Below are 24,432 nucleotides of genomic sequence, written 5' to 3' on the forward strand. Positions count from 1 at the left end.
ACATTATGTCAGTCCACTTAGCAAGGATGCGTCTGATCCTCATCCCATCCCATAGGAGACATGGGAGATGTTCTACTTGGGTATTTTGATTTGGCAAGGAGACATAAGATGATTTCTTAAGGTTTGTGCAGGAAATCCCAAAAGTTCACGCAACGCTAATGAAGACAAAATGTAAACAAACTAACTGAAGTTTCATCCTAAACAGGCTCATGCAGTCCTCCGACTTCTAGTCCATGTAGACTATAGAGTTAAATGCCTTGTCGACAGTTTCAACACCTGATCTACAGCCTCCCAGGGGAGACGTAACCTTATTTCCTCATAAGATGCGGTTGGTTTGCCATTGCATGGCAAAATTTAAGCCCTTAAGTTACACGCACACAATCAGGGTTACTGACAGAATTTTCTCAAACCAATCTTTATCCTGCTTCAATCACATTTGACCTTTTAGTCAAACAATCACTTCGCTGATTGCACAGTCGGACATCACTTTTTCGACGTGTCTTGAATTGCCCAGTTGCAAACATGGTAGTCATAATCAAGCCAAATGTAATTATTAATGATGCTCGGATTGTGCGCTTTTCAGAATATGCACCTCGTGAGCCATTGTTAATGAACCGTTTTGCAGAATAAGGTAGCTTGAAGAAAGAGATTCTTGGGGGTCATTTATGATGTTGAAGCTCAAGTGTTATCTATTATTCTCCTTTTTACACAGGTTAATATAGAGCCTCTTTCCCCTATGGAATCCGTAACATTGCTGGATAAAAAATATCCGGCAAAGGCAATAAGTAGGTAGTCATTCCCACACTGGCCTCCTTGATGGAAAAGTTCCGTATGGCATCCATTCCCACGTTAGATGCCTGTTAAGCAGGCATTACGAAATGCTCACACGAGAGGTGTCTAATATCACACGAGACTAGGCAACAGAATTGGTTTTGTTTTTAGACCAGCGCTTCGCTCCCCGTCTCCCCGCCCCTCCCAGACGGTCTCGGTTCCCTCCGCTGACAAAGCCCCTCGTCCCCGGACGCAATAACCCTAACACAAAGTTATTAAATCAGTGTGATGATTTTCAACCCGTCCTACACTCTCTCCCTCCGGAGAAGGAACGTTCTGGACCCGTTCAACCTCTCCCTGTCTGCTCACTCCCTCCTGCACCGTGCTGCGGTGAAGCCAGCCGGCAAGCGCATCGCTTGTGGCCGATGTCCCCGCATGGTAGCACTCCACCTCAACTGTAAAAGACACGTCTAGGGTCTGAGTGGCATTTTTAAGACTAAACTGAATTTAATTTAAGGATATAAAAAAAACCTGTCTCCGTAGAGACTTGGACGTGTTTCCATGTCTCATCTTCCATATTTCAGAAGTTGGTTTTTTTTGCCTTCTGAAATCAAATCATTTTTAAAGTATTTGTACAAAATAAAAAATTGTAAAAACCAACTATGTGTGCTTTATTTGGATTCAGCTCCACCCCTACTTTACGGCAATGTTACCGCTTCCATTCCCACACACTTCCATTCACAGCCAAACCAGCATTTTCCGAGATATGATACTAGGGCGAGAGTGGGGAAATTTACGAATTTACTTTTACTGAACATCGAAACCGGATCCCTTTCCCATATGACACAAATATTGAACATTGCCAGTAGATTTACGGCGCTCAGTGCCATTCTAAAATATCTCTGAATCCATTGTGTTCCTGATGCTTTGTTTCAGTGGGAGGAACCACCCTCCTGAGGCCGTGAGTTCTGTGAACCAATGGCGTTTGAGCATGACTTCCGGGTTTTGCTGTATTTACTCCCTAACTTTCACTTATTCTACCCTATCAGTCCACCAAAATCTGTTTCTGAACAAATTTCAGGTGAGACATAAACAATCCTGTTGCTGAATCTTCACTCATATCAGATTTTCAAGGCCTCATTTAAAAGTTCGTTCTGACTTCCGTTGCCGTGCTCCAAGCTTGTGGGAGACATGGACATGGGGATTTTTTGTTTCATGTAAACGTCAGAAAATGAAATAAATGCATCTACAATAGAAACACATTATTTCTATTGGTTTTGTTTAGAGAAACGCACAGCGGTAAAAACCTTTGTGTGTGTTTTGCTCCCAGCGATTACTTTTCGTTAGTTTACCTCATTATTTGACACTCACTATTTGACACATTATTTAAATAAATTACAGAAAATAAGGTGTTGAACCATAATGCTGTGTGCATTTTTACATGGCCAAAATGGCACTAAAATGTAGTCTGAAAAGCTTCAGAAAGATTTTAATTTTCCTGAAAAAAGTCCAATTCTGTGACAGGCTTGAGTCTGCACCTCTGAAAATGAACCTATTTATAAAATCTGATATAATCTCAATGCTATACATCGCCTATTAGTAAATTTTAAACGAGGTGAAGAGGGCCATCTCTCCCCTCATATATTGGTCCACTAATATTATATAAACCGATCAACCACATTAAAACCACCACTAATAATCACTAATATTGTGTCGCTCCCCCTTGTTTCACCAAAACAGCTCTGACCCGTGGAGGCATGGACTCCACAAGACCTCTGAAGGTGTCCTGTGGTATCTGGCACCAAGACGTAGATCCTGGAAGTCCTGTAATGCCGTCACATCAAAATTAGCGGGTTGACCCAGGTTTTTTTCAACCCGCTAAAAATAGGCGATTGACACCTTTTCCATTGCCAGGAGAAATCCCGTTTTTTTTTCTAGTGCGTCACGTTCGTCACAAACAAGCCAGTAAAAGGGTGTGTCGTGGTTCCATTGTGATTGGGAATAAAACAATAGAGGAGACAGCAATATAAACAAACAACAGCATAAAACTGTAAAATTGGGGAAAAACTATTTTGAGCCGTTCAAAAGAATTGGATCGTTCATTAACCCAGCACTACAGTAGAAACAGCATGGAGCACCGGGAGCATGGATACTTGATGCTGCTGGTGCGCACCCTCACACAGATACTCCATGCTGCACCGGCCGGTGCATGCACCGGTCCTTTGGCGGCGGGGAGCGTGGGGGGTTCTCCACTGCGCGACCCATGGTGTGATTTCCACACTCACAACATTTCACGGTTCCCCATGCGGAAAAAAGTCAATAACTTCTGATTTTGGATTCTAAATGGGATATTGAATGATACACAAATATTCCTGTCTATTTATGCGCCAGAATCTGGAACTTCAACACGCTTTGCATCACACAGATAAAGGTGCCAAAATTAGCAGGTTGACCCGGGTGTCCTGTTCACATCAGAGCTTATCGGAGGTGGAGTCGATTAAAACCCGGGTCTATTGCAGGATCATTTGACCCGGGACTGGACTTTTTCCTTTCCCACTGGGGACAAATGACGGATGTTTGCGGGTGTTACCGGGTTTTTGGTGCAGTGGGAAAGGGGGTATAAGTTGTGAGATGGGACCCCCATGGGTCGGGCTTGTTGTTCCAGAACATCCCACAGATGCTCGATCAGATCGGACCCTAACCCCGGCCATCCACATGATGTAGAAGAAAACGTAATTCATCAGACCTGGCCATCGTCTTCCATTGCACCATGGTCCAGCTCTGATGCTCACGTGCCCATTGCTTTCGGCGGTGGACAGATGTCAGCATGGGCACTCTGATCGGTCTGCGGCTACGCAGCTCCGTACGCAGCAAGCTGTGATGCAGTGTGTTCTGACACCTTTCTATCATAGCAGCATTAACCTTTTCAGCAATTTGCTATACTTGCCTCCCCATGTGCGTCAATGAGCCCATGGGTGCCCATAACCCTGTCGCTGGTTCCCCGGTTGTCCTTCATTAGACCACTTTTGGTAGGTACTAACCACTACATATCAGGAACACCCCACAAGACCTGTCATTTTGGAGTTGCTCTGACCCAGTCGTCTAGTCATCACAATTTGGTCCTTGTCAAAGTCGCTCAGATCCTTATGCTTGCTGATTTTTCCTGCTTCCAACACATCAACTACAAGAACTGACTGTTCACTTGCTGCCTAATATATCCCACCCCTTGACAGGTGCCATTGGAACAAGATGGTCAATGTTATTCACTTCACCTGTCAGTGGTTTTATTGTTGTGGCTGATTGGTGTATAAATGTATTGTACAAATGTGTGACGAATCCCCTCCTTAGCTTCATATTTTACTGCCCAAATCCAACTGAAGAAGAACAATATATTTAGTAGGCTTAGTCAGTTTAACAGGATATTATATTCAGTATGTCAATATTCTTTCTGGAAAATATACACGCTTGGTCATTTAAGAAAAATACATTTGGCTTTTGATTAGGATTTTCCCTCATGTTCTGCGTTCACATTGCACTTTGCATCTCCAAAATGCCTGTGGAAACCCTCATGCCACAGTGGTTCTCTGGCGATGCCAGTATCTATTTTCCTCCCTTCCTTACTCTCCTCTGTAACACCCCCTTCAATGATGCTGTTCTCAGCTGCTTACGTACCCTCTCTCTCTCTCTCTCTCGCTCTCGCTCTCTCTCCGCCCCAAGCTTCCTGAGATCCTAGCCCCAAGTGAGGCCTTAATTATTGGAATAATTACTTTGCTCTGACTCTGTAACAGCTGTGGCCTTCTGGAGAGGTAAATGGCTCTTATAAATTTCCATCATCTCCTGCAGACGAGCAGAGGAGACAGTGGAGACCCCCCCCCCCCCACGTCTCCTCCTCACCTCCGGCACAAATAGATTTCCAAATATTTCCTCTTTTATGCTGCGAAACATCTTGTAATGAAAGGGGGAATGAGTTGGTGAATTGATTCTAAAGAGCAATTTATTTTTTATTTTTTAATGCCTGGGTGATAAAATCTGAGTGGAGGTTTCAGTAGAAAGTGATTTAAAAGCTAAATTAGTATGTGAGGTAGTCAAGGTACAGACAGGATGGTTCTGCTGTGGTGCCACACGTTGCAGGCTTTAGAATGAAATTTGCACTCATTTTGGACTTTGTCCCTCTTTCGCCATTTGTTCAGTCCACTACTTCAGCATGTTCACACGCTACATTCAAACCCTCGATTCAAATTCTCTTAACATGGATCACAGCTAATCCTGATTATTAATAATGATAATAATAAATATCGCTGCAGGCAGCAATTCACAGGGTCCAGTTTTTTCCTTTTATTCTTTGTATTACAGGGTTTTGTTTTGTTTTTTGTTTTTTTTGAGAAATGCATCAAGTTACAAACATCGTGGACTTACGTCAGGACCAATCAACATGGACTTATGTCTGCATGTTTCTCTTCTGCCGTTGAGTTAAAATATTCCTGAACAACGATGTTTTAAGAATTATGATCATTCCTGTGTGATGCAGTGTGGACACTGTCGCCCAGTCATTTTAATGGTGAATGTTTTCCTTGAATTATGTTCTCAATAAGTTATGTTTGCTTGAAGTACTAAAAACGTTGTGGTGTTTCTGTGAGTAATTACCATATCATGCCTTCTATTTTTCCGACGCCTCGCGGGATCTTGAACGCATCACTCACTTGTACATTTGAGTGGACTCGACTCAACGTGGTCACAAATTTTTGTGGACTAATGTGTCCGTTTGTGGGCAAATTAATGGGGACCACAAAAATTTAATATCAATCGAAGAGATCCGCAGACATCTACCAGGTAAGAAGGTACATAAATACATATCGTTTGCAATCTCTAACCACTACAGTGTGACAGAGTCTACACTGCGCACTGGACATGGTGCCAATGGACATTCTGAATCAGAACCTGCACATTTTTGGTACATAGTATGACATCACAAAGCATCTCAATGTGAATCTCATCTCGTTCATTTTGTTGACGCTGAGTGACATGTCGGTTCAGATGGTCTGAAGGCTTGGGGTCAAATTTGATTGTTTTTTTACTAATTTCTGCTCCGTATGTGGATCGATTTGGATAAACTTAAACCACAAGATGCTTGGGGCATTCCGGTTTTAACAAGCTTCTGCCGTTCCTCTGTTTCAAATAGTTTAGTAGAGAATTTTTCCTGAACCATATCAATGGGGGATCCAGCCATGCAGGCTGGACCCCTAATAATTTATAAATGAAAAGGTCTAGCAGCAAATCACATGCACAGGTGACCTTCTCTGGAGGTGATGTTGTATCTAAACCTTACATTTGTATAATTTAGTTGGTGTACAATGGGTCTCCGTAGTTGCCATATAAACAGTTATATCCTCAGGGTGAGCCAAAGGGACCTTCTCTGGCAGCAGCTGTTTGCTTCCCCTCCTCCACCTTGAGGACATTATCGTGCACAGACAGCTGTTCTCTAAACAAAGAGGAGAGACTGACGGATTTTTTTATGGAGGGTCTCTGGAGGAGAGGCGAGCCCCAGAGGTCCCTGTGTCAGGCTCTGGTGAACAATTTCGGGTTGTAATGACCGTCCTGTAATAGCACTGTCACAGGTTTAACTCTAACAATAGCCACAGAGTCGAGGAATGAACCAACCATTTGTTTTACTGATGCGTGTATTTATTTACACGGATAGTTTTCGGGCATTATAATATTATGTTGGGCTTTTAAGCAACTTGTTCCATTGGGGGACATCTAAGTATGTGTCAAAAAAACTGAAAATCAAGTCACTTTTCCTAAATAGGCTCTCATATTCATTCCATAGTGGCACGGAAGCGGCACAGTGCTTGCACTGCTGCCTCTCTGCAAGAAGGTCCTGGATTCGATTCCCGCCTGTGGCGCTGTTTGTACTGGACTCCAGTGGTTTATCTCCCGATTAGGGGCCTTTCTGTGTGGAGTTTGCACGTTCTCCCCGTGTTCACATGAGTCTCCTCCAACATAAAAAAGGACCCCAATTAAAAACACGCAGAACACTTTCCTGTCCTGTCCCTGACCGCGACATGGATCCACCACCTGGAATTGGTCAGGGCGCTGACGTAGTGAAGGCTGCTGCCCCTGGAGGAAGGACGGCTGGGATGGGAGAAAGACAAGAGTCTGAATCTCTCCAGCCACCACTCCCTGCGTGTGTTTGTGGTCATCACCACTCCCTGCATGCATGTGTTGAGTGCATCTATGAGACGAGTAATAAATGATTCTTGATTCTTCTTGATATTCTCCATTATCATCCTATGGCTTGGTATTTGAATGACCATACACAGTACAGTAACCCTAATAGTTTTAAGCAATACACTGAATTAAGACTTGTATTGCATTGAAGTACTTGATCAAATGGAATTAGTTCTTCTAATATTGCCCTTGGATCCAGAAATATAGTGGCGTCATATCACAGTCACACAAAAAAGTATAATTACACACACAGGTTTCTCCAGAGATTGTTTGGCTGTGTGATCTGTCTTATCTCCCCGGGGCAGTAGTGCGTCTTCTCCATTGCAGCGCGTGTGTGTGTGTGTGTGTGTGTGTGTGTGTGTGTGTGTGTGTGTGTGTGTGTGTGTGTGTGTGTGTGTGTGTGTGTGTGTGTGTGTGTGTGTGTGTGTGTGTGTGTGTGTGTGTGTGTGTTTTTGATCTGTCGGATATCAGATGCGCAGGCAGCAGACCTTTCCACATTGTATGTTTGACATTTTCTAAAAGTGAATTATTATTCCACACTGTGCAGTTTGCCTTTTATATCAGCAGTGTCCCCGCACTCCATAATAACAAAGATGGAGTCTTGTTCCCGGTCTCTCCCGTCCCAGCCCAATTAGCTGTTCCCCTTTATTTAAGTCTGATCCCTCAGATCAACTTGTCTGGTCTAGTTTAAAAGCCTTTGATGGTTATAGAACAATGCAGTAATGAATAAGCATATACGTGTTTATTTATTTTTTTATTATTATTTTTTTTGTTGCTTGGTTCTTGTTTGCCTCTGTTAATGTTGGCGGATTCTATTGTTTAGGTTGAAGGCTGGCCCTCAATGAGACAAAGTTGCTTTTGTGTATTCTAGTCCCTCTTGATTAAAGTTCCACACCAAATTATTTAGCCGAAAGCTGAAGGAGCAGGTTCCTTTTGATCGCTCTAAAATGCTGATGACGAATCTGGTGTCACTCAGAGCTAATAAAGAGCTGCCTTTCCTTTTGTTAATAATAAGCCTGGCCTAGTTTTACTGTTCACACTTACCTTGTTGAGGTCTAGCAAACGTTTTATTTGTTCTGGATTTGGTTTTTAGATTTCAGTTTTATTTTTTTTATTTTTTTATAGAAATTAATTTACATGTTATGTACATATTATGAAATGTATGCACACATGTAAATACATATTGGTTCAGACCAATGACCAAATGACCTTATTGGTCAAATTTGAAAAACACACTGAAACACTATTTACGCATTTCTCCAAATCTCACGATCAGTCCTTCCAGATGTTGAAAGGTGTCAAGGGGGTCGAGATAGGGTAACCTACGCGTAAGCAATTAGCGTTACCCTCGGTGACCGCACGTCTCCATGGCAACGTCACTCAAACTAAGTGACACGACTCCCACACAGCGGCTTGAGCTCGGATCCCATTTTCACATAAATCTCCAATCAAGGTTTAAATCCTTTTTGAGATATGAACACTCGTGAAATCACATAAAAGCGTTTTGATTACTGTTATTTGCATTGAAGGTGGCTACACTGCCCATTTCGCTTGGAACTCTCGAGCCCTCGTACAAGAACACACTAGATTATACTAGTCATATACTTCAATAGCACTGATAACATTTTAAAGACAACTAGGATACTCCCCTTCCTTTTTTTTTTTTTTTTTTTTTAATCTGTCTCCGTTGGTTGTGATGTTTGGAGGTGATGATAGTCATTTCTCAAAGAAGTGATTTTTAAGAAAGTTGTTGTTTTGCATGAACCAGACAATTAAATTCTTAAGTGATTTGGGTCAAAATGAATGAGGGGGGGGGAAAAAGCACTTTTTGAATGCAGAAAGACTGTCGCCTCAAGGGAGTACGAGCAAATGCAAGCAGATTATTTCATCACATAAAGCAGAGACGTCCGTCTGAGAACTGAAGAAGGAATATCCAAAGCTGTAGGAGGAAACAAATAGTGAAGTTGGCGAAACATCAACCAGACAAACAACAATCGCTGGATTATTATTTTTTTTTTATTCATTTTTTTTGCGAGCGGCACTCTAAACGGACGTGACGCCGATTCCTTCCATAGACCAGGCTGGTTTAAATGTTTTGCTTTTGCTCATCATAAATGTTGTTTATATATTAATGGGTATAGCAATATAACATGATATATTCATTTGTTATTACATCCAAATTTTGAATTTGGATTTTATTTGCGGAAGAAATATTACATTATATAAAACATTGCAAACAAGTTAATAGAAAACACATCAGATGAGACGTTATGAATCTATCTGCATCGGCACAGTTCAATTAAAGGGTGGAGGAAAAATAATAGAATTGAATGATAGAAGTTAACGCCACAAGATTATGTAGATTGTTCAGTCCTGTGTTAAATGATCCAACTCAGCCCCATAATAACGTTGCGATGTGTGGTACTGTACAGTATGATTGATATCAGTCGTGTCTTCCTATGAATTCAGGCTGTAGAGTTGTGTGCCATGAGATGAGGATGGTTTAATTTCATCATGTCAGCGAAAGACACAATGACCATAACACAATTAGTCCAGTCTCAAAAAGCCCCATTGTCCACTTGCAAATTATGTTACATGAAGTTTCCAAAAAATGAATACAAATGAAGTCGACTTTTTTTATTCAGCTGGCATGGTTTCTTTTAGCATAGCTGAGCTGCCAAGCAGAAACAATAGTATGTGAAACTCCTGATGGTATTTGGGGAACTGAGAAGTTTAGATGTGTCTAAGGCCCTGTCTACGCCCGGCATAAACGTGCGTCTTGGGTGATCCGATCACAAGTGGACATCTTTAAGTACGTCTGTTCACACCCGGGGGGCACGGTGGCACAGTGCATTGCACTGCTGCCTCACCGCAAGAAGGTCCTGGGTTCGATCCCTGCACCTGGGGCGCTGTTGGCACCGTGCTCCGTTATCTCCCAAATAGGAATCTTTCTGTGTGGTCCTCCGGGTTGGGGGTTGGGCGTGGGGTTAACAACCTCTCCCCATAAAAAAAAAAAAAAAAGCATGTTATGGAATCGACGAGAAGGCGCTATTCTGGTAAAATGGTGGGGACTTGTCGCCCAATGTTCCAGAAGGAACGGGAGGAACTGAACTGAACTCAACTGTTCACACCCGGCATCAGAACGTGTCTCCACACACCAGAGTTGCTTTTTGAGTCCTTGGCTTTTTTCTGAAAGCATTTTTGAGGTGTTTTTATTTTACGTTGGCATTTCTGCCACGATCGACTGTACCCGGTCCCCTCCAGCTTATTTTTTTATTTTTATTTTTTTTATATTCCCTTATAAATAGCCCGGTTGCGATACGGATCTTCCAGTTTCCGTTGTACTGACTCTTCAGTCCAAATGGAATCAGACAGCATGTTTCCTGTGTTCTCCATCCACGAGAATTCATTTTGGCTGTTGTTGTGTTCTTGTTGTTTTGCACTTTAATATGACGCCGTTGGCGCACTGATGAGTATGTACTTCCGCTGACGCAGAGGATGTCAGTTGAGTTGGCGGTTCAGTGTGGCCCAGGACACATTCGTGTACATGTTGCTAAAATAATGTGGCCATATGCCACCGGGACCACCGCCGAATTTGGTCTGAGCGATCGGATCGCAGTGCATCTTGGGTGCGTTCACACCTGCACTGAGAGCTGTCCACTTGTGGACGGATCACGGTGGACACGGTGCTTGCACTGCTGCCTCACAGGAAGAAGGTCCTCAGTTTGATTGCTGCCTGGGGAGCTGTTGGCACTGTGCTCCGGTGGGTTATCACCCGTTTAGGGGCCTATCTGAGTGGAGTTTGCATGTCCTCCCACACATCGGTAAGGACCCCCACCAAAAACACGCAAAAAGATGGTAGTCTGACCAGCGATGGACGTTTGGAATTGGTCCCCGGGCGCGTCTCTGTATGCTGCCCGCTGCTCCTGGCGGCTCCCTGGAAGAAGGACAAGGCAGGATGGGTTGAAAGCAGAGAACGAGAACCACCGGCCACCATTTGACTGTGTGTACGTTGGTCGCCGCACCCTGCATGGGTGCATGTGTTGTGGTGTGTGTGCCGTGTGAGGAATAAAGAATCGTCTTCGTCACCCGAGACGCATTTGAAGGCCTGGTGTAAACACAGCTTAAGTGCTGATATCGTTGAGGTGGCGACTCCACTAGAAATTCACGGATATTATTTATGTATGTGTAAATATACTAACTAAATATTATACTATATATTTAATATATTTATTTAGTGTCAAAATTAGCAGATATATATGTATTGACCTAAAGCACTAAATGAATAAGGCACGCAAACAATTTGGAATGCTAGATAAGCTTTGATGCAAGCTGAGAAGTGTAACTTATCACATGTGTAATTGAGTAATCTATCGACTAACATTTCCACCGTCCCTTTTCTGTCTCCCTTTTTACATCTTTTGGATTCAGGCACTCTATCTACCTCTCGCCCTTCCTCTCTTCCCCCTCACCCTTCCTCTCTGCCTCTCATCTTTCTCTCTGTCACCCTCAATTTCTCTCTAAGCCTCTCTGATCTTGTGCTCTGGTGACTTTAAATGGGCCTTGTTTTTTTTTTAGTGTGGTGTGTTGTGTTAAACTGCACCTCTTTGTGCTTCTCACTGTATGAATAGAGAGGACACTATAGGTCACATATCACTATATGTACACACGAGAATGTACTCGTCACTATTTATTACAGTGGACTCTTCACTACAGCAGCCTGTGCAGTGTAGCCCCCAAAATCATTATCATACTAATGCAATGTGCAGCAGTATGATATTTTGGAATATGTACAATAAAATACAGTAAACAATGTACCCATGCATACCTTTGCATGAATATATCCTGGTGAACCTTAAGAATAAGGAATATCACCCAGTCATAATGCCCCAGTCTACAGTTTGGTGAGTTGCCGTCGTTTTGCATTCACAAAGTGTAGCAGCCAGTGTTGCTGCCGCTGCGTTTCAGTCCTTCAGTTCAATCCTTCCAGTCAGGATTGTGACGTTGGTAAAGGAAAATGCAGGCTGCTCTGACTCCGAGGCCACCTAAAGCTTTACATAGTCATTATACCATTATACTCAGGAATACTGTTTTCTTTAATTCAAATAATATTTTGTTTTCAATTAAAAAAAAAAAAAAAAAAGTATAATAATAAAATTTGGTTATGTTGTTTCTCATTTGACTGATTATTGTAGGGCGGTCAAAACAAAATTGGAAACTGCGTAACAACTAAGATACAAGATAAAGACGTGGTATTGGGACATTTCTCAATGAGAATCTACAATGTCAAATACTCTCTGGCAGTTAGTGTGTAGCCCCACAAGACTACATTCTGTATTGACACGGCCACATGAATTAGGATACAACACACTGTCAAACGTCGTTACAGAGGGAACTGCTGTGTCACACAAATGGAGAAGTAATGTTGGCAAATTATGATATGAACCTGTGCTCAGGTTTTCTTCCCACCCCGAAACACATACATAATGCCGAACGGATGCCTTGACGAAGACGAGGACCAGGTTCAAGAGCGGGAGTCCGTGCTGGTGCTTCCCACTGCTCCCAAATAGTTGGGATGGCTCAAATGTATAGGTCAATTTTTCCACAATACAAAACTAGTATAAAAGAAGAGAAGAAGATTCACTTCTTCTCTTCTTTCATGCTGGTTTTCTATTACTTCACCCATATCTGTCTATCTTTAAGCTGCATCCTGTGAACTCATGACCAGAAAAACCCAATGCTCTTGACAAGTGTGATGTGTAGTGATATAAATTTTCTGTTTTGTACACTTGTGAAGTGCCTTTGTGTTACTGAATTAAATAAATAAATACATACATAAGGTTTACCTCACTGGGACGTAGTGGTGTAACGGAACGTAGTTGATCCGTGATCCGGACAGGGGGCCCCCCACGGCCCAGCACGCATGTGAACCACGGATCAATTGCAAAGTTTAACCATCATAGTGAAATACAGTTTTACTGCCGCTGTTACTTTTTAAAGTAATAATTCCATAAATCTGGATGCAGAGTTGCAGTGAAAATAAGAGACAAGACAGATGCGTGCTTTGTTTTACTCTGAAGCGCAATGATTGGTTCACGGTAGGTGGCGCTATGTTGCTGCTACTTTACGACACGTGGTGAAGCAAATGTCGCTGCTATGCATCTGCTCGTCCGCCGTATTGGAGCGGTAAAGATCCGCTAGTCAACAATTACAATGTGTATTGAGAGATGCAGACTTTCTACTAAACCGACTGTAACTTGCTCAATTCTGAACCGAATTTCATGAAATACGGTTTGTTTTAAACATGGGAAATTGAACATGATACTTGTTTCTTATTGGAATTAAATTCATTTACTTACTCATATCTTTTCATTCACTACCATTTTTAAAAGGAAAGGTATCATTAGTGCTTCATATTGCACTTTAATTTAACAATTAATTATTGAATATTTTATATATTTTAAGATTTTATTTAAACATTGGACATCGTGTATGTGGTTTTCATTTAAGACCATGGGCAAAAGTTCCTTACTTTAAGTGTTTTACAGAATAAATGGAAAGTAAAGTAATATTTGTCTCCCCCCTTTTTAATTTTATTTTTATTTTTTTGCCGATCCGACTCAAAACCGTGATACGATCCGAGCCGTGAATTATATGATACGCTGCACCCCTGCTGGGGTGTGAAGATGTCTACTGCTTTCAGAAATCCTGCTTTTTATTGAACAGATGTTTTCTTTCTGGAAGGGGTCGAGTCTCTTATCGTCTCACTCTTTATCGTGCGTCTCGTTCTCTCGCTCTCTGTTTGGTTGTGGATCTCCCTCGATCTTCCTACATTTTGAGCTTCCTTCGTGGCTTTCAATGGGAAGGAGTTATAGCGCTGCGGGAGTTGAGGTGTTGCATTAAGAAGGGTTCGTACCAAACGCTTCCTACTCTGCCGACGCTCTTCAGTATGTGTGGGTGTGTGTGTGCATCGTGTCCTCTCCACCTTCCTTTGCAAAGAAACAATCTGTTGCTCTCTGATTGTTTATTTCCATGAAATGCGCCTTTGCAGTGCGGTGGACGAAATATGATAAAGTACAGCACATCTCCTGCAGCGTTACTGACAGTACAGATGTCACGCACTGCCTGCGATTTCCGTGTTTACCGGACTGTGGTGGGCGTCTCCAAACACGCCGATGGCAATATGTAATGTTTCATATTTTAGTGTAGTTTAGTGAAGATTGCTTTTACTGTTGAAAGTTCAAACGAGAGGAGGGACAATACTATTCACACGTTAAACGCCACCTCAGCTCTTTTGTGTTTTGTGGCACACATTTAGTGGTCTTACATTTTCAGTTTCACAATAAATGAGGGGTACAAAAGGTAGTCCTTGTTTAAAGAACATCATTACCGCAATCAAAATTAACACCAGTTCCAGAATGTCTAAGTAACGGAATAAAGGGAGCGAGCCATTTCCACCATATCCCTTCACGACCTCCACATACTAAAGGAGCATTTCTACTTTCTAGTGGCAACACCACTGGCCTCTTATGTGTCACTCAGCAAAGATTTAACTGCAATAAAAGCTGCACCAAAACTGTCATTTAATAACTTCTCCCTCTCTGTTTGTCTCTCATTTTCTCTGCAGGAAATGGAGTTGGCTGCTGACTGCAATCATGTAAGTAAATCTTCGCACACCTCACATCTCCTGGTAATTATACAACACGACAGTGAGGATGTGGTCTCCAAAAAACAGTTCAGTCTCAACATTTGAAGTAATTCTCTGTTCTTCTCTTCACCACTCAGCTGTGGTGTGCCTCAAGGTTATACCCTGGGTCTTTCTCTTGTTCTGCCTCTGTGCTTCTTCTGTCCTCACCACGTGAAGACGTAGGTGAACATCGGTTTCGGGGTCAGTGGCATCAAAGCCCTCGTCAGGTGTTTGGCTCTCCCCGGGGTCTCGATGAGGAAGGCAGGTCCGTTAAGCCAGGAGGAGGGGACTAACTGATTGAACGGGATCGCTCTTGAATCCTAGTCAGCAGGGTTTAAATCCGTGGGAACGTAGTGCCACTGACTTGCCTGCGGGCGCCGCTGGACTTGATTGTGAACGTTGACAGAAAATCGGCTAGTCTCATTTGATTTGTAGCCCAGCACCACTTTGCTGTAGGAGAAGAACTTGACACTGCCTCACTTGGTGTCCAGCTCGCCACCATCTCGACTGCTAGTACGGCTGCACCGAGCTAGATGCGGAAAACCCGAGAGGGTCGAATAGACTGTTGACAGTAAAACGCTTTAGTTGTTATATATGCATCTGTCCCTAGTGGGGACATGCTGGCTGATGATTCAGCTCCGTCACATACGTGTAAACACTCCATTCAGAAGCCTCTTTTACAGGCATTAATATCACACAGAAAACACCACTTACTTACTCATATACAGGCACATAAACAAGCCTGTATTGGGGTAATTTTTTGCCGACAAGAGGTCCCTAGTTGCTTGTGCTACCAAAAGAACATATGCCAGTGACAAATTGTGCATAAATAAATAAGTTCCAAAAGGCTTTCAAACACGTTCACATCTCTTTCCTGATGTTGACGTTCCTTCAGAATCTTTCCAGCTTTTTTTTTCTTCTAGAATGTAAAGCGTGAGGTGCTTATTGGCGCCGATTGGATCTCAGAGCAGCAGCTACAGAGATGGTCTTTTTTATTTTTTAGTGGTTGAATAGTGTCCCAGGTTAGAACATCAGAAAGTAAATGGTTCAATGATTTTTTTTCCTCTGCTCCGCCACAAGGTTAAATAACCAGTTATCTCTATTCCAGACCCACGCTGTCGGCTGTATTAAATGCCCCTCGGTCGATTACACCCACTGAGATGCATCAACATACACACAAACACAGACTCATCCATGCTCTCTTTCACACGCACACACTACGGACTCTAATTTAGAATTATTTTCTTTCTGACTGATAGCCGACCCTCATTAACCGTTATCAGACAAGGTTAAAACATTAGGGCACTGTTCCCCGAAAAATAAAATATATATTTTTTATATTTTACATATCTTTTATACGGTTTGTTTTTATTGGACCTTACAAATTATAATTATGAATTATATCCGGCGCCCCGATTGCAGAGAGATGTGGAACTGTATTTGGAACCCTTCCTCCAAATCTAACAACTAAAACCACTTTATTTATTTTTTTTGTTGTTGTTTTAATCGGAGGGACGGCGCTCTTGCCCCGTTCCTCCATGCGCCCCTGCCAAATCGTCAAATGTCTCTCACCACAGCATTACTCGCCATCTCGAGCATTTCTAAAATAAGTTGAAAAAACCTTTCTTGGAGGAAAATGAGATTTTTCTAGATTTGTGTTCTTTTGTATTTTCAAAACCGAGTTTGATTTATAAATAGTAGAAAAATGTTAAACCGTGGAGTTAAATATTCCTGTAAGATGACATGGGGAAACGCATTCCGAGACGTGGAACAGCCCTAAATAACATCGATCGATGGTTTCCTTTAAAGCGAGCGTCCAGGTGAAAATCATTCATCCATATTCCATATGAAGTGAAGTCACAATGCGCAAACGTTTTGGTTGAATTCAACCTTAAAATCGTACTACTCTTACACACTGTGTAAGAGTAGTACGCGTTCACTGTTTCACTGTTGTGAAACCGCGAAGACAAATCCGATTTGGCTGTTCAATGCAAACATTTAATGTTTGCATTGAACAGACAAATCCGATTTGACTGACAAAATTCTGAGTCGGGTACAGCCCGAGGAATAATAATCAAACACACAACACACAAGGAAATCCCCCATATGTTTATTGGACTGAATCGCCTCCTCGCACGTGGCGTACAAAGCTGAAGTGACGAGCGGAGTGACTGAAAAGTTTAGTCTCTCCAGAAGCCCTTGAATATAGGAGGGAAGACAGTCAGTGATGATAATTAAACAGTTTTTGTGTTTCTTGTGTTTATATTTCATATCACACGCCTTATGCACTCCTGTAACTTTCACCAGCAAATAAATGAAAATGAAAAAAAAATATTTTATTATTTATGGTGATGGGGGTTGTCCGCTCACGCCACGTGTCGCGTGAGTCGAATTTAAGAAATAGATTGTATAGCATCCCTTTCTTTTATGATGCAGCAAACTATCTTTATTTTAATGATATATTTTTAAACTGCTTAACTGATAACTCGGTCAAAATTCTTATTGTCGCGGTTAAACGGTTAATTACTAACATCCCTAACCCACACAGACCTAGTTACCGAGGCATGCATACACACAAAGCCCTACATACATAACAAAAAACACATGGTCATGCATACACATGTAAACACATATTTACTCAGTCTTTACACACACACACACACACACACACACACACACACACTCTCACACACACTCTCACACACACACACACACACACACACACACACACACACACACACACACACACACACACACACACACACACACACACACACGAGTCTCAATTACGGCCATGGCCATTCTATTGGACAAGTGAAGGTACTGTATATATATGCATGCTGCCTGAGTCTGGCAGTCGCAGTGAGATGGGGGCGACAGTGAGTGGAGGGATATTTTGCTGCAGTCAAAACACTGAAACCGGCCCTGATATACTTTCCACGTTGGCTATGCGGACGCGGACAGTGTATACATTTTGGTGTCCGGACGCGTTCCACACAAGCGCACTAGAAATCAATCAATCCCTATTCAAAACAACACAAAGAGCTCCTTTGTCTCTTCTCCTCTTCCCGTGGTCATGAATAATAAAACGCAGCAAGACTCAGAACTTTTTTTTTAAATTATTATTATATTTTTTATTCTGATTGCGTGACAAACCCTTCAAAGAACATCACTTTCAAGAACAATAAAATAACAGTTAAAGTTTAAAAATAGAAGCAAAACAGAATCAAAGTAGTGCGATGTTTAAAAAAGTATGTGAAAGTAACTCTCTACACACACAAAACAACGGCGCTGGCTGGGATGGTTCTGGCAGAGCTCCTCCTGCTGCGGTACAGCAACCGATCGATTTCAACCTTTGCGCGTCCCTTCTCTTCGTTTTCATTCGTTTCATTAGCATTCTTGCCGACCATCTGGCCCAAACGGCCTCATTTCCCTCTTCTCTCGTCTCCGTCCAGTCTCTGTAGCCCGTCGCTGCTTCGGGCGATCCTTCCTCTTCCTCGACTTTATCTGTCTCGCAGATACTTCCACTTCTGCCCGCAGACGTTCTCTTCTCTTCCCACTCTCCGGGCCATCTCTCTCCGTGAGCTGAGCTCCGTCTGGCTGTCCTCGTACTCTCGTGGAGACAAGTTGTGGTAAAGGTGCGGCGGGGGAGAGCGCCTATTTGACTTTTTCCTGCACGTGCGGCGCTTGTAGGCACAGGGACAGCCCGCGCGCGGGGGGGGGGGGGGTCACAAAATCCGGGAGATGCGGACAAAGAAACTATAATTTGGCCGAAACAAGTACACCGGCAACTGCAATTGATGAAAGAAAAGAAGAACCCCCTCTTCCTCTTCTAAGTCACCGCGTTTGGCAAGATTTCATTTCTGTCAGCCAGGCACAACGCAAAATGCTCCCGTAGTTGATAAGGCAACGCGGGACCCTGCCGACTGTTCCGTACCCACTTCTCATAAAAGCACAAATAGAAACAACACACAGATTCAAACATCAGAGAGAAATTGATCCGGGTGGTTTAAATAAATAAATAAATAAAGAGGCTCCAAGCTGCATTTCAGGGTACGCTGCTTGCCGCTCCGCTCAGTGCTCCTGCAGCCTCTTCATGAATGCAATTGGAAAGTGTATCGACGTGGACCACTCTGTTTTCTGTTGTTGAAGGCACAAAGTTAAAACGCCTATTGTACCCACCACCCCACTCTGTACGGAAGTCAAATTCAACGCTGTCTTAAATTCATGCTCTGACAGACAGATTTAGAGTGACTCGGAGCTACCACCCTGGGACATAACTTTAAAAATGCTGTCCTTTTTTTTTAGACAAGATACTCAATATAAAACAAAATACTGTATGTTTTAAACCAAATTATGTGTCACAAATGGCTCTAAGTGCACTTTATTGTAATTAATAAAATAGAACCGGGGAAAACAGGACATCCCATCCAATTGTGACCACAGTCAAAGTCACAATTGATATTCAATTTGTGCATTGTTACACCCCTGGTCTTTGCCTTTGTATGCAATGTTATTTGGGGGACAGCGTAATGTCTAGTCTTTTTGTAACGGCTTATAAAGAGTTATCTGAGGCTGATAAAACTGCTAAAAGCCCGGGAGGACCCCACTCACAAAGGAGAAGGACAGGCTGAACTAAGGCAGGCTGAGTGATAAAAAAGAAGTGAGATAGGAAGGGGGGTGAAGAGGGCAGAGGGATGAGGTGTGGCATAAAGGAGCAGGCGATGGGGAGAGATGGAAAGTGGAGTGACAGAGTGTGGCAGTGGGGGAGAGAGGAGAGGAGCGCCTCAGAAGAAAAGGAAGGATGAGTTGAGGGATGGGGAGAGACGGGAGAGAGAGAGAGAGACGGGAGGGAGAGAGAGGGAGAGAGAGAGAGAGACGGGGGGGGGGGGGGGGAGAGAGAACTCGCATTTTGGGAGTTTCAATAAATTTGCCTTGACTTTGATGGCGGCGGCACATTGCGAGACTCATCCCTGCTTTCCGTTTCTTCTCTTCTTTCAGCTCCTATGGAACTATAAACTCAACCTGACGACCGACCCCAAGTTCGAGTCGGTTGCCATGGAGGTCTGCAAGAGCACCATCTCAGAGGTGAGCCTCCACCACGCCAAACTGGGCGGATTGATGCCTCTTAATAATAACCCTGTTAGAACAGAGAGTCAAACCCTATTTCTCTAAGATGAACCAAATCAAACCTAAAGTCCTTCTTTTTTTTTTTTTTTCCAACTAATGACATTGTTTTATAAATGCAGCCCCTTTTTCTTTTCATATTAGGGCTGTCAAAGTTAACATGATAATAACGCAAATTAACGAAAATTTGTTTCAACGCCAGTCATTTTTTTCTTAAAGCATTAACACACGTTGTGTTATTATGACCGTTTGCCCCTTGCCTGACCTGTGGTTAACATGCCGCTGACGTGTCACACAGGGAATTGAATCACGTCACCGCGTCGCACGTGGTCTCCGCGGGCGCCCTCGTGGCGGGATGTGCACACAAACAACAATGGTGTGCGAACACTCCCTGGGAATGGGATACGCTCGGACACTCATCGCCAGCGGCTCCATGTCCCGACCGCAGACAGTCACCTTAACAGCGACATGTCCTGGGTTGCACCACCTGACGTTTATCGAACAGTGAGAGTCCCCCGTCCTTTGCGCTTGCCGCTTAACTTCGTGTCCCTGTCCACATTAGTGTCCGTGGTGTTGCCGGGTTTCCGTGAAACAGTAAACTACACGGTTTGTAGATGTTCTGGTTCCTCACCAGGATGGCCAGCGAGTTCACGTTCCCCCTGGCTACCGACGGCATATGGGGCTTGTTCCTCCACTGCTCTGCCAGTAGCTCAGCCTTAGCTTAGCGCCAGCTCTGCAGTCCCCGGTAACTGCGCCTCAGTTCTTCTGGTATGAGATGAACATCGTCGGCGTGCCCCATTGTTCTGCGTGAGAGCAGCCGTTGCCTTGATTAAACAAGGAGTCCACCACCGTCTTGCGGATAAGAAAGAGCCATATACATAGGATAAAAAGGATCTGCACAATGCGTGCGGTCAAATAAGTGAAGTAAAAACAAAGTTGAAAAATGAGCACACACAGACAGAGCTACTGGAGAGGCTGCCAATCACAACGCCACAGGTCAACATGCCCATCTGTGCTGTTGTTGCCTCTTGGGATTGACTTTTCCATGTTATGATTTGAGCATATTTCTTTCTGCTAAATGCACTTCCTCTGAGGGTTTCTGGACAATATTTGTCATTGTTTTGGGTTGTTTATTGATTTCCAATAAACATACATTTGCATAAAGCAAGTATATTTGTACACTCCTCTGTTGATAATTAAACATTTTTACACTGTATATTATACACTTGAATATACACTTCAAAAAATACTATAGACGGTATATACACACAGTGATTTCAGAAAGTATTCAGACCCCTTCACTCTTTGCACACTTTTTTGTGTTGTAGTTGTAATTTTAAAGGGTCAAGAGACAACCTTTGAGCCACTGTCGCAAAGACAAAGGCATGGCTTTACGATCGCACAGAGCGCTCCGTGTAAATGATCAACACCACTTTGGAATAAGAGAGACGAGAGAAGCATGTTGACTGAACAGGTAAATTGAAATTGTCACAATTTGAGTTTAATTTTATTTGCTCGTGCTGCAAAAACAGCTCTGACCCGTGGAGGCTTGGACTCTACAAGACCTCTGAAGGTGTCCTGTGGTATCTGGCACCGAGACGTTAGCAGCAGATCCTTTAAGTCCTGGAAGTTGTGAGGTGGGGCCCCCATGGATCAGGCTTGTTGTTCCAACACATCCCACAGATGCTTGGTTGGATCGGACCCTAACCCCGGGCATCCACATGATGTCGAAGAAAACGTGATTCATCAGAGCAGGCCACCTTCTTCCATTGCGCCATGGTCCAGTTCTGAAGCTCACATGCCCATTGTCGGCGCTTTGGGCAGTGGACAGGATGTTAATGACAGTAATGTACTCACCACATATGTGGTGTCTATGTTTAAAAAAATAAGCACTTGTTTTTTGTACACCATGGTTACAGCGCCCCTTCCACAGACCCCGGCACTTCAGCGAGCACTCAGTACAGGACTATGGAGACTGCACTGTCTGTGTGGACCGGGGGACCCTCTCTCCATGGGGGGGACCCTCTCTCCATGGGGGGGACCCTCTCTCCATGGGGGGGACCCTCTCTCCATGGGGGGGACCCTCTCTCCATGGGGGGGACCCTCTCTCCATGGGAGAGAGGGCACAGGGGTTGGCCCCCTGCTGCCGCAGTAGGTACCAGATGTGCTCGGCCTGGCAGATCGGGGGGCAGCAGGGTGCATTACAGTGTATCCTGCTGAAAGAGGCCAATGCCATAAGGCAATACCGTTGCCATGAAGGGGTGTACTTGGTCTGCAACAATGTTTAGGTAGGTGGTACTGTATGTGTCAAAGTAACAGCCACATGAATGCCAGGACTGAAGGGGGTCCCGATGGGCACACTGACTGGTCTGCGGCTACGCAGCCCCATACGCAAAAAGCTGCGATGCACTGTGTGTTCTGACACCTTTCTATCATAGCAAGCATTCATTTTTTAAGCAACTTGTGCTACAGTAGCTCTTTTGTGGACCAGATGGGCGAGCCTTCACGCCCCAGGCGCATCAATGAGCCTTAGGCCCCCATGACCCTGTCGCCCCTTCACCGGTTGTCCTTCCTTGGACCACTTTTAGTAGGTACTAACCACTGCATACCAGGAACACCCCACAAGACTTGTCATTTTGGAGATGCTCTGACCCAGTCGTCTCGTCATCACAATTTGGTCCTCGTCAAAGGTGTTCAGATCCTTATGCGTGCCCATTTCTCCTGTTTCAAGAACAACTTCAAGAACTGACTGTTCACTTGCTGCCTTATATATCCCACTGCTTGACAGGAACCACTAGAACAAGATGTTCAATGTTATTCACTTCACCTGTCAGTGGTCCTAATGTTGTTGCTGATCAACATATATATATATATATATATATATATATATATATATATATATATATATATATATATACACACACACACACACACACACACTCAGCACTTTATTAGGAACACTATACTTATACTAGGGTTGCCCTTCCTTTGCTCTCAAAATAGCCTCTTGGCATGGATTGCACAGATTCAAGAGGGTATTTGTCACATACAAATACATACGGTCATACATATATGCACTGAAATGTCATGGCACCCAGTGTTTACGCACAATAAGCTCTAAAAATACTAAAATGTGCGTAACCGAGATGTTAGAAATGTTAGAAACAGGGTTGTCAGCTGCACATTCATGCTGCAACTCTCCCAAAGGTGTTGTGTTGGATTCAGATCCTGTGACTTGCAAGGCCACTGAAGAACATTGAACACATTGTTGTGTTCATGAAACCAGTTTATGACGACTTTTGCTTTGTGACATAATGCATTATCACGCTGGAAGTAGCCATTAGAAGATGGGCAAATTGTTTGCACTGCTGCCTCACTACAAGAGGCTCCTGGATTTGATTCCCGCCTGTGGCGCTGTTGGCACCATGCTCAGGTGGGTCTCCCAATTAGGAGCCTTTCTATTCTATAAATTACAAACATGCAGTATGCTGTCCTGTCTCTGACTATGATATGGATCCACATCTGGAATTGGTCCCCGGGTGCCAGCGATGTGAGGCCTGCCCACTGCTCCTGGCTGCCCCTGGAGGAAGGACAGCTAGAATGCGAGAAATGCAGAGGCTGAATTTCTCCAGGCGTGTGTGTGTGCATGGGGTGCATTAGCACCACTTGTGAGACTAATAATATGATATTATATATAATAATGACAGCAACAAAACTCAAATAGGCTGTGGCATTCAAGCGATGATTGAGTGGTGTTAACGGGCCCAAAGTGTGGAAAGAAAAAATTCCCCACACCATTACACCACCGCCACCAGCCTAGACTGTTGACACAAGGCAGGTTGGGGCCGAGTGGCATTTTTAAGAAGAGAAATGATGAAATCGAAGAATATAAGATCTGTCTCCTGGACGTGTTTCAGTTTCTCGTCTTTGCAGCCAGGATCCACGGTTCGGATCAGACTCACCATTTTTCCGAATGATTTTTGTTTTTCTTCCAGAAAACACATCTTTTAAATATTTGTACGAAAGAAATATTCGTAAAAACCCACTATTTGTGCTCTATTTGGCTTCGGCTCCACCTGCTTCCATTCCCACACACTTCCATTCACAGCTGTTCTGGCAGTTTTCCGGAGACTATATTACTTTGAGGAAAATGATACTACTTTGAGACTGGGGAAATTTACGGAACGACTGTGAATTTATGGAATGCCCTCTATCTGCGCCTTTTTAGCATACGATTCATAAAAGTTATTGCACTCATTTTGTATTTGGCTGTTGAGTGTAATTTGCTCTTGTTTTGTGGTGTGTGATTGCAGTGATTCATGTGGAAAAGTGAATAATCTTTTGCGTCAGTGGGAGGGGGGTATATAATATATAGTGTGTGTGTGTGTGTGTGATTTTTTTACGTAAGAAATTCTAGTTCTCAATGAATCTTAATATTACAATGTGGAAATGACACTTGATTTCATATATTTTCATATGTATGATTATAGATCATTTAAAATATATATTTCAATTTCATATAAGTTCTGGCCGCTGCAAAGGAAAGGCTGCGGCCTGCGGAGCTGTCCATGGTCCTGCAGGTTTGATGCCATCTGTTGTTCAATGCCAATATTGACCAC

The 24,432-nt window shown here is 43.4% G+C and overlaps 1 protein-coding gene across 2 annotated transcripts in view; it reads left to right on the forward strand.

Moving 5' to 3' along the window:
- LOC307228442 (Golgi apparatus protein 1-like) overlaps positions 1 to 24,432 on the forward strand; it is a gene marked incomplete at its 5' end in the record, with an annotated part of 56,024 nt that overhangs the window by 2,923 nt on the left and 28,669 nt on the right. For both annotated transcript variants that reach the window (XR_013844085.1, XM_079998094.1), the window contains 2 exons: positions 14,627 to 14,656; positions 19,688 to 19,774. Coding sequence is in view for 1 of the 2 variants with exons in the window: in XM_079998094.1 (XP_079854220.1) it covers positions 14,627 to 14,656; positions 19,688 to 19,774 (117 nt within the window). The remainder of the gene's footprint in view (positions 1 to 14,626; positions 14,657 to 19,687; positions 19,775 to 24,432) is intronic.

Source organism: Zeus faber, assembly GCF_960531495.2.
Source record: "Zeus faber genome assembly, chromosome: 3".
Classification (NCBI taxonomy): domain Eukaryota; kingdom Metazoa; phylum Chordata; class Actinopteri; order Zeiformes; family Zeidae; genus Zeus; species Zeus faber.